Genomic DNA, 16,530 nt, shown 5'->3' on the forward strand with positions numbered 1-16,530 from the left:
TGCCATGGCTTGGCTGAACGAATGCAGACTTAAAGACACGTTGGGGTTTCTGTCTTCCTGCCACCAAAATATGCACTTCTTAAGGACATATAAGAGAACAGGCATACTCGTCTAGATTTCCCCAACGGCTAAGCTCCTCGACAAGCACCTGCCCATATGATGGTGGCTTCACTCTTTCTACCATCAGGATATTAATTAATATTTGTGAGCCAGTTTTCTCATTAATTCCTACAATAGGTTTTTAAAAACATTTTTACTGTGGTAAAATATACACCAAGACATCCGCAAGCGTGGCCACATCATCACTCTGGAGTCCTGGCACATTGCCTCAATTGGTAACCTGGGTAATTTTGTTCATCCCCCACCCTCTGTACCCTCAGCCCCGGGTAACTGCTCTGGACGGGCCATTTTGGAATGAGCCACACCTCGTGGTACACAGGGAAGCCCTCAGCTCAGTACTGGGGTCACTTCCCAGTGGTCCTGCGGGTGGAATCTTCGACTCCTGAAGGCACAGCCTGTGCTTCCCCCTGAAGGTATGCCCCGCTGGTATGGAAATTTAAATGTAGTTTACACACCATGTGACTTTTGTGTCTGGTATTTTCCTCCCTGGGCATGCAGGTCCACCCGTGCTGTGGTCTGTATTAGCATTTTGTCACTTGCCCTGTGTTTGCCCCTTGGTGCAAACGGGCCAGTGTTCAGCTGAAGGGCATCTGCACGGCTGCCCCCTTCTGGCTGGTGTGAGCAGTGCTGCTTCAACTCCTGCTTTCTGTCCTTTAGGGACCTATACTCAGGATGGGTCACATAGCAATTCTACATTCAACGAACCGAAGCACCTAATACATGTTGAGGGGAGATCAGCCAAGTGGCGCTCAGGAGGCCCGGTGACTACTGGCCAGCCCTGATGGTTTAATGCAGTGCTGCCTGGGCCCTGTGGTGCCATGTGCACAGGCCACACTGGCAGAGCTGGAGCTCTCCAGAAATGTACCCCGTGGTGTATGTGTGGTGTGTATGGTGTATATGTGTGTGGTGTGTGTGTGTGTGTGGAGGGGGTTATGTGTGTGTGGTATGTGTGGTGTGTGTGTGTGGTGTGTATGTGGTGTGTGTGTGTTGTATGTGTGTTGTATAGTGCGTGTGTGTGGTATGTGGTGTGAGTGTGGTATGTGTGGTGTATGAGATGTGTGTGTGGTGTGTGTGGTGTGTGGTGTGTGTGTGAGATGTGTGTGGTGTGTGTGTGAGATATGTGTGGTGTGTGGAGGGGTGTGATATGTGTGTGGTATGTGTGAGATGTGTGTGTGTGGTGTGTGTGATATGTGTGTGGTGTGTGTATGTGTGGGGGGGGTGGAGGCTGTGGTGTGGGGGGTATGGGGGCGGTGGGGTTTGTATGTGGTGTGTGGTGTACACGTGGTGTGTGAGATGTGTGTGTGGGGTGTGTGATATGTGTGTGGTGTGTGTATGTGTGTGGGGGTGGAGGCTGTGGTGTGGGGGGGTATGGGGACTGTGGGGTGTGTATGTGGTGTGTGGTGTACGTGTGGTGTGTGGTGTGTGTAAGATGTGTGTGATATGTGAGTGTGGTATGGTGCGTATGTGTGAGATGTGTGTGTGGTGAATGGGGAAGGTGTGAGGGGTGTGTGTGTGGTGTGTGTGGGAGGTGTGAGAGGTGTGTGTGTGTGTGTGTGTGTGTGTGTGTATGAACCATAAATTGCTGGGACTCCAGCTGGGGCTGGCTGACCCCTGCGTGATCTCTCTGCCCTTAGAACACTTCTTTATTTTCCTTTGGGTTGTTCTGATGCCGTGCTGGGAGGGAGCCCAGATCGGGGAGCACGCGCCCCCCAGAGAGTCCCTTGCTAGGGGGGAGCTTTTGGCCCGAGGGCTGGATCACCCCACCGCCTCCTCTGCCACGGGGCGGGGGGAATTCAAACCTGCACCCAGGAGGAGGCAGGCACTCCAGCTGGTAGTCCCCTCTACACACCCAAATCACCTGTCAGCGCTCAAAGCACCCTGTCTGGGGCCAACGCTGGCATCCTAAGTGTGGCCTTGCCTGAGAGTTGTCACGCTCAGCACTGACCCGAGGGCTGAGCCCCCCTCGTGCCCTGAAGAGCTCCGTGCCTGGAGTTTGCAGGAGCTTCCTGAAGTCGTGCTGGGCCCAGATTTCCACCCTCCACGCCCTAGGGTGTAAGAAGAGATGGTGATGAATCTGGGCATCTAAATAAGTCTCATGATCTTCTATACAGTCCTGTAAGTGGGGTCCAGGAGATCGTACAGTGGATGGGGCATCTGCTTTGCACTCGGTGGACCCAGGTTTGATTCCCAGCACCCCTTATGGTCCCTGGGGTCCCTGCAGGAGTGATCCCTGAGCACAGAGCCAGGAGTAAGCCGCGAGTGCTGCTGGAAATGGCTCCGAAACAAAACAAAAAATGCTCAGGTGGGAGGGAAATGGGCCACAAGTGAAGGAATTAATGTTGGAACATTGTATGCCTGAAACGCAATCACAAATAACTTTGTAATCCACAGTGACTAAATAAAAAAAAATTTTTTTTGGTCTTAGTCCTCTGAATGAACTCTCAGGCACTGGGGCAAGTAAATGTTGTGAAGCTCCTTGAAGCACGAACAGCAGCGTCCCTGCCACACCACTGCAGTCGGACGCTCAGCTCCGCACGGCCTGGGGCTCGTCAGGGCATCCCGGGCCTCTGACTCGGGAGGCTCAGGGAAACCGGGACCTTATCAATGTGGTACTTACTTCTGGGCATCTTGCTGGGGTAAATCTTCTGGCATGGTTTATATTCATCCGGAGGAGGAAAGTCTTCCACTGAATGGAAGGTGAATTTAGATTCAAAGTCATCTGCACACATGAGAAATGGCAACGTTACTCTGGTCGTGGGGAGGATGCGGATGCGGGTGTGGGCATCACTGGAGTGCCCAGCTGCCTCTGGCCGAGGCTTCTGGTCGTGGGGAGGATGCGGATGTGGGTGTGGCATCACGGAGTGCCCAGCTGCTTCTGGCTCAGTCTCCTGCCTTCTACTGGCTGCCTGGTGCAGGGGGTTCTGATGAGGGCGTTCCCTCGCCCAAACCTCTTCCAGCCACCTGTTTCACTGTGTGGCTGGGACGAGGAGAATCAGGAAGAGTGAAATGAACACTCTCCTGTCACACACCCCGACTTCCTCCCATCAACATCCTGAGGATGCTTCTGAGGGCAGGAAGTGTCTGAGGCAGCCAGGGAGCAGTCAGTTGCTGTGCACTCAGCAGTGACAGGGACCAGCCAAGTGCCCTGATCTGAAGCCAGTCCTGAGCTCCCGGTGGGCTGGGTGGGAAGGTGGGCACAGAACAGAAGTTTCAGCCTGGCTTGGAGGAAGGGGCACAGCCTGTGTTGATTTGGAACCCTGGGGTCCCCAGGGCAAACATTCTCTGCCCTGATGGCCTGAGCACAAGGGGAGGGTCTCGGGGTCCCTCCCAGGGCTGAGCCCTGCTTTGTGATGAAGACTCTGGGTCTGAGAGCAGCTTAGTGCACCAAGGGATCCAGGAATTTTGTGGCCACATCTGCTCCCAGTGACTTCTCTTCCCTGTCTGTCTGTCGCTGCTTGTCCCTGTGCCCGGCGGGCTTCCATCCATCCTATAAACTCCTCTGGTGTGACGGACAGGGCATGGGTTTCTCCACGGACACAGACGAACACAGACAGCTGAAATGTTCCTTGTTTTCCCTCTTTCTAATCACCAACCAGAATGTCAGAGAGTGTTCTAGGTCCCCGTGCCACCCCCAAAGCCCAGAGGGAAACCCCGTTTGCACCTGTTTCCTTCTAGAAAACACAGCATACACTGTCCTCGCTGGTGACGCCCCTCCTGCACCCCCAGTCACTGGGAAGCAGACACCAGGACAGACAGTGCCACGGCTGGCTCCCTGCGGCCAGGGCAGCCGCGTCGTCCTCACGCTGCAGACGTGTGTCCGCTTACCCATGGCAGGCAGGTTGCCGTTCCGCAGCTGCCCTCCCGGCTGCTGGTTGGAGGTCCAGGCCTGCTGGCTCCTGCTGGAAAGCTCCGTGGTGGGCGACCTGGCCGGGGGCGCAGGGGGCGGGTTGAGCTTCCCACCACTTGTCCCTTAAGAGAAGATGATACTGTTCAGATTTGGTTCAGGAGTGGGGGCTGCAGATGCTGTGAGCGTCTCCTGGCAAGAGTGTGGCACGGGGCATCGAGGACAGCCTCTGCAGCACGCCTGCCTGGGACTCAGCCCTGTTCTCAGGTGGAGATGATCGCACACACACAGTGCCTCACTCTTCTCATCTGTGAAATGGGAATCAGAACTGTGAAATGGGAATCTACTCGGGGCTGCCGAGAGTTAAATGAGGGAAGGCAAGGAGCAGCGCGGTTGCTGACATAAAATGTGCTGCTGTGGGCTGGGAGGCGCTTGGGTCCTCTCCACCACCCCACCGTCAAGACTGCCTGCTCCGCAGCTCTGCCACTGTCCCCCTTCCCCGGCCTCCTTCCTGCCCCTGGCCTCCCCTTCCTTAGCACCAGGTTTCACTGGAGTCATCTGTTCTCACAACAGACAGAAGAGGTCCGGGGGCTGCCCCTCCATGGGCGAGAGAGAAGGAAAGGGGGCGGAGAGATGGTACAGCCCGTAAGGCCTTGCAGTGGTCAGCCTGGGTTTGATCCCTGGCCTCCCACTTGGTCCTTCGATATCTGAGCTTAGAGTGAGGAGTGAGGCCTGAGCACCACTGAATGTGGCCCCAAACAAACAAAAAACACCCAGAACAAACAAAAAACAAAAATAAAAGAAAAGAAAAGGAAAAAAAACTTCAGTCCCAGCTCCAAGCAAGTACTAGAGGCACAGTTTCTCAGCTAACAGTCCTCAAAATCCCGTGGAAGGGCATGAGTAGGATTCCATTTATATATCTTGGGCCAGAGTGATGGTGCAACAGGCCTTACACATGGCCTACACAGGTGTGGTCCTCAGCACTGCCAGGAGTAATTCCTGAGAACAGAGCCAGGAGTAACCCAAGTGTGGCCCAAAACCAAAACAAAACAAAAAATTAAGAATGTTTTTAAAAGAGGGCAGAGAGCTAGCTCAGGGCCAGAAGCATGTGCCTTGCCTGCACCAGACCCTGTGTTCCATCCTGGCACCACGTGACCCCCTGAATAATGCTGGTGTGGACTGGTGAATCCCAGCACCTACCGCAGAGCCTGCGCACAGAACCCCCTAGTCTGAGTGTCTCTGGAAAGGGTTCTCAGCTCCCCCAGCCTGCTTGAACGGCCACTCGTCTCTGCCATCAGAGACGTTAGAAAACAGTTGCCATGAGGTTACATGGTTGTGAGTGGAAAAGCCAGGATGGAACTCAGGTCTCTCTTGATCCCTTTCAACACACCACACGCCTTGACCAACTCTGGTCTTTATGGGGACCAGCCGGTTGAAAAGGGAAAAGGAGAACCTGTCTTTTGTTGAAAGGGTCTTGAAAACACTCTTTACCTTTGCTCTAGGCATTTCTTTTTAAAAACATCATAATAACAAAAATAGAGTCAACTTAAATATCTAGGGGATGGAGAAATAGTACAGGGGTGAGGTGCCTGCAACTGACCTGGTTTTGATCCCCAAGGCCAGGAGTGACCCCGAGCACAGAGCTAGGAATATGCCCCGAGCATGTGACCCCAAACAAAAAAATAGAACATCCCTACTCCCACAAAAAAACCCAACACTACAGACAAGGCATATGCTAATTATATTAATATACTCAGAGTAAGTTTTAAGGACTTAGCAAAATTGCTTTTAAATGGGCTGGAGCGATAGCACAGTGGGTAGGGCATTTGCCTTGCACGCAGCCGACCCGGGTTTGATTCCTCCATCCCTCTTGGAGAGCCCAGCAAGCTACCGAGAGTATCCCACCCGCACGGCAGAGCCTGGCAAGCTACCCGTGGCGTATTCGATATGCCAAAAACAGTAACAAGTCTCACAATAGAGATGTTACTGGTGCCCGCTTGAGCAAATCAATGAACAATGGGAGGACAGTGCTACAGTGCTATTAATATGTAAATAAAACAACATGGAAAATTGTTTCTGAAAAAATGATAATTGTGTCAATGTCTATCTTAAAAAAAAGTGACAGGAAACATTCAAATATGTATTTTAGGACTTACTACCTAATCAGTCAGTGGGGCTCATTTCTTCCTGTGTGCTGGACAAGGAGCACGTGCTAGTTTTAACTCCAGGAAATGCATTTCAGAGACTTTCTGTATCAAAAGATTTCCTGGGGCCCAGGATGCATCTCAAGCAGCAGCACACAAGGTCAGCCCTGGGCAGGCCCTGGATCTGGGGTTCCCGCCCTGACCCCAGCACTGTGAGGGGGCAGGACAGTTAAAGGACCCGTGTTCCGTCCCGGAGGTGGGGTGGGGTGGGGGGTTCCGTGTGTGTTTGCAGGCAGGCTGAGGGTGCAGGAGTGGATTTAGATGTATTTAGATGAACACGGAGATGGACCAGGCCTCACTCCTACCAGAAACCAAAGTCATGGGGCTTGCTATTCGGCCAGATATCATTGATGCTGGATAAGTGAAAGACTTTAGAATTGGCTCAAAATATGTTTTTTTTTTTTTTTTTGAGTCAGCTCAAAATATGCTTCTAATAAGGCAGATGCTCATCCAATCCTCCGAGACTGAGGATTGATGGGAGACAGACTAGGAAAGATCGGGCAGAAGTTAAGGAATGCTGCAAACAAAGTGTGACCTGCAGGCCCCTTGCACCCGGGAAGGGAACTGGCCTTGAAGGGGACGGTGAGACTCAAGGGCCTGCTAGAGGGCGAGTCCCAACTCCACCGCTGCAGAGAGGGGAAGGAGGCGCCCCCGGGAGAGCCCGGGGTGTGCGCGGCTCACAGTCCTGCACACTCCCTTGGCCTCGCTTTCCTGTGTCTGAAGGGATTTCATCGACAGAGGCCCTGCTGCAGGTCTCTGAGAGAGGCCTCCACCCGACGCCAGTCCGGAGCCCCTGCGTGGCGGGCAGCTGCCCGGGCGCGGGCGCTGGTGGGCGGGGCAGGGGCGCTTACCTGGGCCGCGGCCGGGGCGTTTCTTCTGCACGTAGGGCTGAGCCCCCGGGGGTCCGGGCTGCGCGCTGGGCTTGGCGGGCTGGGCTGGGTAGCAGGGGGACTTGGGGGGCAGTGGCGGTGGCGCTTCATTGCTGCTCGCGCCGGGCAAAGGGGGCGCCGGGCCCGAGGACCTGGGGGTGCAGGGAGCGTAGGCGGGGAGCGGGGGCGGCGGGGGCGGCTCCTGGGCCGGGCTGGCCGCGTCCCCCGCGAGCCCCGGGTTCCCGCAGGGCGGCAGGAGCGGCAGCGGCGGGGGCGCGGGCGGCAGCTGCAGCGGGGCCAGCTGGGCCTTCAGGGCCTTGTCGCCCGGGAGCGGCGGCGGGGGCGGCGCGGCCGGGGGGTTTCCTTTGCTGGGGGGCCCCGAGGGGGCCTTCAGGGGGGACGGGGCGGGGAGCGGCGGGGGCGGCGGGGGCGCAGTGGGGGGCGCGGGCGCGGGCACGCCGGGGCGCGGGGGTCCGGGCCTGGCCGCGCCCTCGGAGCCCAGCCTGGGAGAGGCCGTGGGGGTAGACGGGGCGCACGGAGCTTTGCTGGGCAGCCGCGGAGATGGCGCTCGGGAGCCAGGGGCCGGCCCTGTCCTGCCACCTGCAAGTGAGAGAAGGCGAGTCAGTGACGGAGGAGGGGACCCCGTCGCGTCGCATCAGTCTGCGCGGGGTCGGGGGCTTCCTGCAGGGCCATCGCTACGCCTCCCCGGGGCACCCCGCGCTGCGCTCAGCCCCGGCTGCCCACAGCATCCTTCACGCTCACCCGCAGCCCTCTCCCTCTCTCCCTCCGCTCCTGCCACCCTCCCACTCAAGTACTCTGGTGCCAGGGCCCGGGGCACCACAGTCCATCAGCTAGGCCAGTCCTGGCAAAGGCTTGGTTTCTGCGACGCAGAGCCAAAGCCCAAAGGAAAGGGTCACTCAGAAGGTAGGGTTGGAGCGGGAAGGTCACAGAGCTCCTTGTCTCGCAGAGCCGTCACCCCGTGAACTTTCACCACATCACCCCAACTGAGTGATGCAACTGTGCATCCTTTCACCACAGCCGGTTCCTCACCCTTTGCTCCCCTGTATGTCCTGCCTCAGTCTGTCCTCAGCGCATCACTCTGTGCAGGAGCAGGATTGAAATATTCCTGCCAGTAGTGTTCCTCCTACACAGAATCCCCTGGAGTACACTTTCCCTAATTCAGGGAATTTTTTTTTTTTTTTTTTGGTTTTTGGGTCACACCCGGCGATGCACAGGGGTTACTCCTGGCTCTGCACTCAGGAATTACTCCTGGCGTTGCTCAGGGGACCATATGGGATGCTGGGATTTGAACCCGGGTCGGCCGCGTGCAAGGCAAACGCCCTACCCGCTATGCTATCACTCCAGCCCCTAATTCAGGGAATTTTTATACGCACATAGTTATACGCATATATCTTAGATAGATGGTTTTTCGACCACATTCAGCTGCACTCAGGGCTTAGTCCAGACTCTGGGCTCAAGGATCCCTCCTGGCAGTACTTAGAGGAACATGTGGAGTGCCAGGGATTGAATCCAGGTCAGCTGCATGCAAGTATCTTACCCACTGTCTTATCTCTCTGGTACCCACCAGGGAATACTAGTTTATAATCCCCATGAAAACATGTGGAATCCACTAGAAAAACAGTTGCTTCCTTTTCAATTACATCTCCTACCATTAATTTTTAATTTTTAAAATTATTATTATTATTAACTTTTACTGAATCACTGAGACAGACCCTCACAAATCTGTTCATGATTGGATTTCAGTCATATAGTATTCCAACACCCATCCGCCACCAGATTTCACTTCTCCAAATTCTTACTATGCTCTGTTCTGAGAATTTTTAGAAGTATTAGGTTACAAGCATTATTGTAGTAGGTGGTACATATTGTAGTAGGTGGTACATATATGTATGTATACATACATACATGTGTGTGTGCACGTACACGCGTGTGGGTTTGTGTGTTCTAAATGAAGTGGAGCACTCCTAAGAAGTATGGATGACTCATGACTTAGGGGCATTTGGTTTGGATGCTTTCAAATTTGTTGGCTTTGTTATTTTCTATAGTTAAAAGATGCCTCACAAAAAATATTTCTGTAGTTATTATCCTCGGTAGTTCTGAAGTTGAAACGTATTATGTAGTTGATAACTAATACCCTTTAAGGTACATAAACCGCCATGGTGAATTCTTAAAACAAAACAAAACAGCTGCTTCTCCTGACCATGATCTCCTGGGTGGGGCAGACCAGGAAACGCGGTTTCCACCTGAGAGGATGAGCTCCAGCACCTGCCGACAGGCTTGAGCTTCTGAGTCTCCGTGTTTCCCACCCCTACCCCTGTGCTGGGCCAATACAAGGGCAGTGTCAGAGGTGGTGATGGGCGGAGTCTGGGCAGGGCCCTCTCCCGGCTGACGTGCTTACCCTGGCAGCCCTGCTTTCCTAGGACGCCTGGGCATGTCCTCTCCTTTATTTTGGACTTTTGTCAAGGTGGTTCTGCAAGAGGATGTCTCTGTGCTGTTGCGTGGCCGGGCCCCCTACACCTGCTTCCCTCTGCTGACTCGCCTGCTGCGAAAGGCAGCCAAGGCCTCCCTAGCTGGTGCCATGCAGAAGACCCGGCTCCCTCGTCCCAGGGATGGATCTTCCACCCATAGTTCCAATGTGAGGCCAGTCTCGGGGAGGTCAAAGTAGGCCCGAGGGCTCCACAGGACACTGAGATGAAGGTGAGGACCCCGAATAACACACGCCGTCAGAGCAAAGCCACCGGGGACAGGAACAGGCAGGACAGGGAACCAGCAGAACCAGGGCCAGCTCCAAGTAAGGGCCACGAGGAGGGAGGAAGGAAGGGAGGAGTCTTCCTTCACTGACACAAATGCTGGCCCCAGGAACACAAACAGCAATACAAGAGGAAATGCCGTGTTTAAAAGGGGGTGGGCCCCTAGACTGTGAACTAAGCTACGGCCCCATGCGACTCTGGGAGGGGAAAGGTTTTTCTCTCTCAGCCTTTCCTTTCCCCAGCAGCGTGGCGACCGCCATCTTAATAAGGCCCACTAAACAGAGCTTGCAATGATGCGACTTCTGGCAGAAATTTCTCTAGACTTAATTACTAAAATACCAGAAATCCAAAACCATGCATGGCCGTGCGACCTCATATACTCTTCATTCTCAGCAATGGAAAACAAATTATCTAATTATCTAATGATGCCTTTTCGGCATGTCTGATTATTGGGGGGAAATTCCAAATAATAATAGTGAGTTTTCTGTTGAAACATTGAATGTAATCAAAGTAAAGAGAAATTAAAGTGAAAATCATCAGCCACACAGGCGGGGGTGGGGGTGGGTGGGAGGGGGAGTATACTGGGATTCTTGGTGGTGGAACATGTGCACTGGTGAAGGGATGGGTGTTCGATCATTGTATGACTGAGACATAGGCCTGAAAGCTTTGCAACTTTTCACGTGGTGATTCAATAAAATTTTTTTTTAATTAAAAAAAAATAAAAGGGGGTGGGGGGTGTCCAGATCAACTGTGGCCCGTAGGTATAGGGAGGAGAAGGAAAGAAAGAGTGGCAGGGAGGGGAAGGAGAGACAGATGAGAAGCAATGGGGGCCAGGTCAGGAGAGTGAGGTACCAGGGTGGTGGTACAGAATGCCAGAGCTAGTAACAAGGGCCAGGAGCATGGGTCCATGGTCAGAAGCCTGCTCCAAGTGCTTGGGAAAAAGGCAGTTGGGGTAGAGAAGGGACCACTAAGACAAAGATAGTTGGAAGTGATCACTCTGGATAAGAAGTGCACGCTAAAAGTAGGGAAAGAACAAACATAATAAACCCTCAGTATCTGTATTGCAAAACATAATGAGGGGAGGGGCAGGGGGAGAAGTGCCTGCCATAGAGACAGGCTGGGGGAGTGAAGGTGGTGGGAGGGAAACTGAGGTAATTGGTGGTGGGAAATGGACACTGGTGGAGGAATGGGTGTTGGAACATTGTATGACTGAAATCCCATCATGAACAGCTTTGCAACTGTGCATCTCAGGGTGACTCAAGTGAAAATAAAATTTAAAAAAAAAGGAAAAGAAATGATAGAGTGGTAGTACAGTGGGGAGGGTGCTTGCTTTTTGCACGCTGTTGACCTGGGTTTGATCCCTGATATCCCATATGGTCCCCTGAGCACCACCAGGAGTAATTCCTAACTGTTGAACTTGAGCATCACTGGGTATGACCCTAAACCAATCACTGGGTATGACCCCAAACCAAAAACCAAGAGCAAAAAAAAAAAAAATTGAATTATTGAGCCAAATATCCAAACCACAGAGCCAACAACACTGAAATCAAGAGGCCCCCCTCCCCCGCCCTCCAAAACTCTAACAACCAAACTTAGAAAGGTGCCTGTGGAGAGGGCAGGCTGGGTTAGGGGAAGGGGAGAAAGGAGAGGACATGGGAGGGAAACTGGGAGAACTGGTGGGGGGAATTGACATTGGTGGTGGGATCAGTGCTACAACACAGTATGTCTAAAACTCAACTATGAATAACTTTGTAAATCACAGTGCTTTAATAATCAATATTTTCTGACTTTAGTATGGAAATATTTTTCTATATCAGCGAAATAAGGTGTGTGTATATATATATATATACAATACACACCTTATTTGGTATATTTATATTATTAGCTTTTTACTTTTATACATATATACATTATTAACTTTTTACTTTTTAATGAATCACCATGAGGTGCAGTTACAGACTTACAAACTTTTGTGCTTACATTTCAGTCATACAATGATCGAGTGCCCATCCCTCCACCAGTGCCCATTCTCCACCACCAATGGTCCCAGTGTTCCTCCCATTTAATAATCAAATTTCTAAAGGGACCATGAAGTGGGTGGGGAAAAGCCTGTATTAGTGCACCAGGCAGCCTTGACTCATGCGTCAGGAATCAACTTTTAGGATCCGGGAGCTATTGAGACACAATTCTCTCTACTTCCCTTAATCTGCATATTTCTTGTCCTTTTCCTTTTTTGGGGTGGGGGACACACCTGGTGCCGTTCAGAGCTTACTCCTGGCTCTGTGCTCTGGAATTACTCCTGGTGGGGATCAAGAAACCATTTTTGTGCCGGAAATCAAATGAGGTCAGTTCGAATGCATGTAGTATCTCTCCAGTTCCTAATCTGTACATTTCTTTAAAAATTCTTAAAAAAAAATTTTTTTTATTGAACCACAGTGAGATACACAGTTGCAAATTTGTTCATGACTGGGTTTCAGTCACACAATGTTCCAACACTGATCCCTTCTCTGTGTATTCTGAAAGAGCTTCCTCTGCCTGGATGTCTCCAGACACCTCTTGGGGACACCTCCTCATCCTGCCTTATCTCAGCCATCCCTCTCAGAGGGACACATGGAGGCCAAGACTGTCTTTGTGGGCCCTTTGGCTTTTGTGGGGTCCTTTTGCCTTAATAACATTTTTCAAAATTATATCTGTGATAAAAGTTCAATTTTATGACTGATCAGCATAAAGAAAAATATATCTGCTGACCCTAAATTTTCATTTTACACCCTGATTATGAAAGAAGTTTAAACGTATTTGCGAGCCCTTAAAATTTTCATTTTACACCCTGATTATGAAAGAAGTTTAAACGTATTTGCGAGCCCTGTGAACACAAAACCCAGGGCCCCCTGCACCCAGAGACAAAGAGTCTGTTTGCCGCCCACACATGCCATTCAGCAGCTTCTTACTGAGCACTGCAGCATGACAGGCTTTTAAAATTGTGCTTATTTGTTTAGATGTTTTTTGGTGGGGAGCACACCTGGCTATCTCAGGGGTTACTCCTGGTCTTGTACTCAGGAATTACTTCTGGCAGTACTCGGGGGACTATAAGGGATGCCAGGGATGAACCTGGATCAGCCATGTACAAGGCAAGTGCCCTGCCCACTGTACTATCTGTCCAACCCTGATGGGATTTTTAAATCTAAAAATTTTTTTTTTTTGCTTTTTGGGTCAGGATTGTACAGGGGTTACTCCTGGCTCTGCACTCAGGAATCACCCCTGGTGGTGCTCAGGGGACCATATAGGATGCTGGGAATTGAACCCGGGTCAGCCACATGCAAGGCAAACGCCCTACCCGCTGTGCTGTTGCTCCAATTTTTTTTTTTTAATTGAAGTTCTGTCTGTGATTTACAATCCCTGTTACTGGTGGCTTCTCAAGCACATATTAGCCACACCACACCCATCACCAGTGTACCTCCTCCACCCACCCCGAGAACCCCAATACCCCCCACCCCCACCTTCACCCAACTCAATTGTGTCAGTCAGTTCTCCAGTTGTGTTGCCTTTGGCCCTTGAGATAGTGGGTGGGAGGGGGATACAGCCAGTGATGCTCAGGGATTACTCCTGGCTGTGCACTCAGGGATCACTCCTGGCAGTGCTCAGGGTGTCAGGGGTTGAACCCAGGTCAGCTGTATGTGAAGTTACCGCCTTAATCCCTATACTCTCTCTCCAGCCCCTGATGGGCACATTTTAAGGCAGTGAACAAAGCATAGTTCCTTCTTCTTGGAGCTTAGTTTAAAGGAGGCAAACAACATAAGTAGGTCAGCAAAACACCAGATGGTAAAAGGTAGCTTGAGACAAGTAAAATCAAGGTAGAGGACTTTGGCATGAGGCATAGACTGATATTTTATGGGATGACGGGAGGGGAAAAGCAAGTCGTGTAGATATCTGAGGATGTTTCTGGCCAAGGGAGCAGTCTGTGCAAGGGTACTGTGGCAGCAACCAACCTGGTATGTGTGAGGACAGCAAGGAAAGCAGCGTACGAGGAGGTGTGGCTGGCCAGCAGGGCATCAGCCAGCAAGAGTGTAGACTCAGGAGCAGAGAATCAACAAAGGTCCACCTCCCTTTCTATGAGTTACGGGAGATTTCTCAGATAGGAGAGCGGCCATCTTCCGTGCCGTGGCACCTAGTCCATGCATCCTCTCCTTGAGTTTCTGACCTGTCACAGATATCATTAGGCCCTTCACTATGGACTTTGATCTCCCTCAGAGGGGTCAGTTCATGTCTGTAGCACAGATATGTAGCTTGCTTGTGTCTGACTGCAGACAAGGGCATGCTACCCACTTCCTTTCTTAGCCGCTATGAAGCTCTGTCTGGTTATTTCTCCTATTTTTATTTTGGTGAAGAGAAATAGGGCAAGTTTTCAACTCCAAAGAATGTTCTTTGATACCCCTCAGGGATTCTGATGCAAAAGAGGGTGCTGAAGAATGCTTTGAGGAAGAGTTGAGTACCATTCCGTTTTCCTGCCAAATTTTCAGCATAGAGAGGAACATGAAAATGGTCTCTAAGAAGGTTCAACTTGGATCTCAAAGCCTCCTAGAACCGATATCTTTGCTAGACTTTATTAGCAGGTGATGGTAACAAATGCATTTCTTAACATCGGTACCAGGCAAAGATCACTGAGGAGGGAAACCAAGTCATGGGGGCAGAATATTCTACGCCAATTGTATTTGGGGTTAGTTGTTGTTCATTGGATTAGTAACACTCTTGGGGTTCATTCTGCTTCCTGACTCAGGGCACAAGGAAAACACTTTATACAATCAACGTATACTTTCTCAATTTTAATTCAATGCTTTAGAAGAACTTGCCACCCACTAGAACACGTTATCACAGAAGAATGTTGTAACTAAGGCCTGGACTACTCACTAGCCCTAATTCCAGAGTCTCTGAAATGGGACTTGTAGCATTTCTCATTAGGGGATGCCACTGTCCCATCCTTGTTTGGGGGCTGACTATGTGACTTGTTTCAGACAAGAGGATGTGGCAGGACACTAAGGGAAGGTTCAAGAAACTTAATTTACTTATTGTATTCCTGGTTGAAAGCCTGCCACACCATGAAAATAAACCCTGCGGCCCGGAAAGACAGTATAGTGGATAAGGCGCTTGCCTTGCACATGTCTGCCCTGGTTAGATCCTGGACACCTCATATGTGCCCCAGAGCACTGCCAGGTGTGGCTCAAAAAACAAAAAGGAAGAAAGGAGAAAGAAAGGAAGGGAGGAAGGAAGGAAGGAAGGAAGGAAGGAAGGAAGGAAGGAAGGAAGGAAGGAAGGAAGGAAGGAAGGAAGGAAGGAAGGAAGGAAGGAAGGAAAATAGGAAGAAAGAGAAAAAACAGCCCCTTGCACAGTCTCCTAGTTATCTTGGGATCATTGGATTGATGAAATCAGTTGTCCCAGCTAAGACTCCAGAGATATAAGGAAGAGATTATCAACACCGTCTCCCTACCTGTGGGAACCCAGATGAGACCAATTGTCTACATTGTCAACCACAGATGGTAGATAAATCACTATTTAAACCTCTGCATCTTACGGGTGTTTTGTTACACAGCAATATCTAACTGATATGATTATTGAGAAATAGTAAAACCCACACATTCCCAATGAGTTTAGAGTAGCATCACTGAAATCTTTCGTTGTAATTTGCAACTTGGCTCTAGGCTTTGCAGTCTGGGTTAGGCCACACAATTGTAAATAACACAATGCATTAAACTATTCTTTAATGAGCAGAAAGATGAAATAGGGAGATTATTCGAAAGATCCCATGGGAACATGGTTTGGAAATGTTCGGGGTTTTGGTTCCCAATACACCTTCCACTGTACGGTCACTAAGAACATCTACCTGGGAGGTGAGGACTGTCCAGCAGTTTTCTACGATAAGAAAAGAGACCAGTTGCAAGGCCAGTTTAAGGTCTTACCTGATGCATCTCTCTGGCCTGCTGGTCGTAGCACAGGAAAGCCCCCCGCAAACAGATCTCCCAGGGCTGGGGGCGTGCTTCCTCCTCGGGGGGTAGTGGCACCTCCTCCTTCTTTGTTCGTTCCTTTTGAACCTGTAGAGAGAAGCAGCAAGTTTACATGGGCTTGTGAGCAGAGTTGAGCAATATATTCTCACCGTGGCTGTGCTGGACACAGCCCATAGCAGCTGCCTAATTTCCTGGCTCTAAGGTCACTTGGTGTCTTGGTGCTTCCTGCCTCGATTCTCTGCACAATTATGTGCCCAGGCATAGCTGTGACTCTCTCTGGGCCACCAGTGCCAACTTCTCTCAAGAGTGCCCAGATAGGGGCTACAGCAATGGCACAGAGAGGTCGGGCATTTGCCTTCCATGCAGCCAACCCAGGTTCTATTCCCAGCATCCCATACAGTCCCCTGAGCACCGCCAGGAGTAATTCCTGAGTGCAGAACCAGGAGTAACTCCTGAGCATTGCAAGGTGTGACCCAAAAATAAAAAATAAGAGTGCCCAGATACTGCTGAGTGACCCTTTCCCAAGAGAGCACTCGATTTGTTGTGGGTAGGGGATAAGACAAAAAAACCCACATGTCAAATGTAATCAGTAATTTGAACTGCTTTTCCAGAAGAGCAAGCAGGAAGTGACAGGCTATGGTGATTTGTGCTTTGACATTTCCCATCTCTGTCCCTTGGTTCTTACTCCTGATTCTAACACACTACACTGTATCCCTGCACTTTTTC

General features: G+C 51.0%; 1 protein-coding gene across 2 annotated transcripts in view; it reads right to left on the reverse strand.

Annotated features, from left to right (window-relative positions):
* Positions 1-16,530, reverse strand: part of WIPF3 (WAS/WASL interacting protein family member 3) — a 108,040-nt gene that overhangs the window by 7,151 nt on the left and 84,359 nt on the right. The window contains exons 4-7 of one of the 2 annotated variants that reach the window (XM_055135611.1): positions 15,760-15,891; positions 7,020-7,637; positions 3,946-4,089; positions 2,738-2,839 (exon numbers count right to left, since the gene is read on the reverse strand). In XM_055135611.1, coding sequence (XP_054991586.1) covers positions 2,738-2,839; positions 3,946-4,089; positions 7,020-7,637; positions 15,760-15,891 — 996 coding nt within the window. The remainder of the gene's footprint in view (positions 1-2,737; positions 2,840-3,945; positions 4,090-7,019; positions 7,638-15,759; positions 15,892-16,530) is intronic. The other variant, XM_055135616.1, reaches the window with a different exon arrangement.

Source organism: Sorex araneus, chromosome 1 (genome assembly GCF_027595985.1).
Source record: "Sorex araneus isolate mSorAra2 chromosome 1, mSorAra2.pri, whole genome shotgun sequence".
Taxonomy (NCBI): domain Eukaryota; kingdom Metazoa; phylum Chordata; class Mammalia; order Eulipotyphla; family Soricidae; genus Sorex; species Sorex araneus.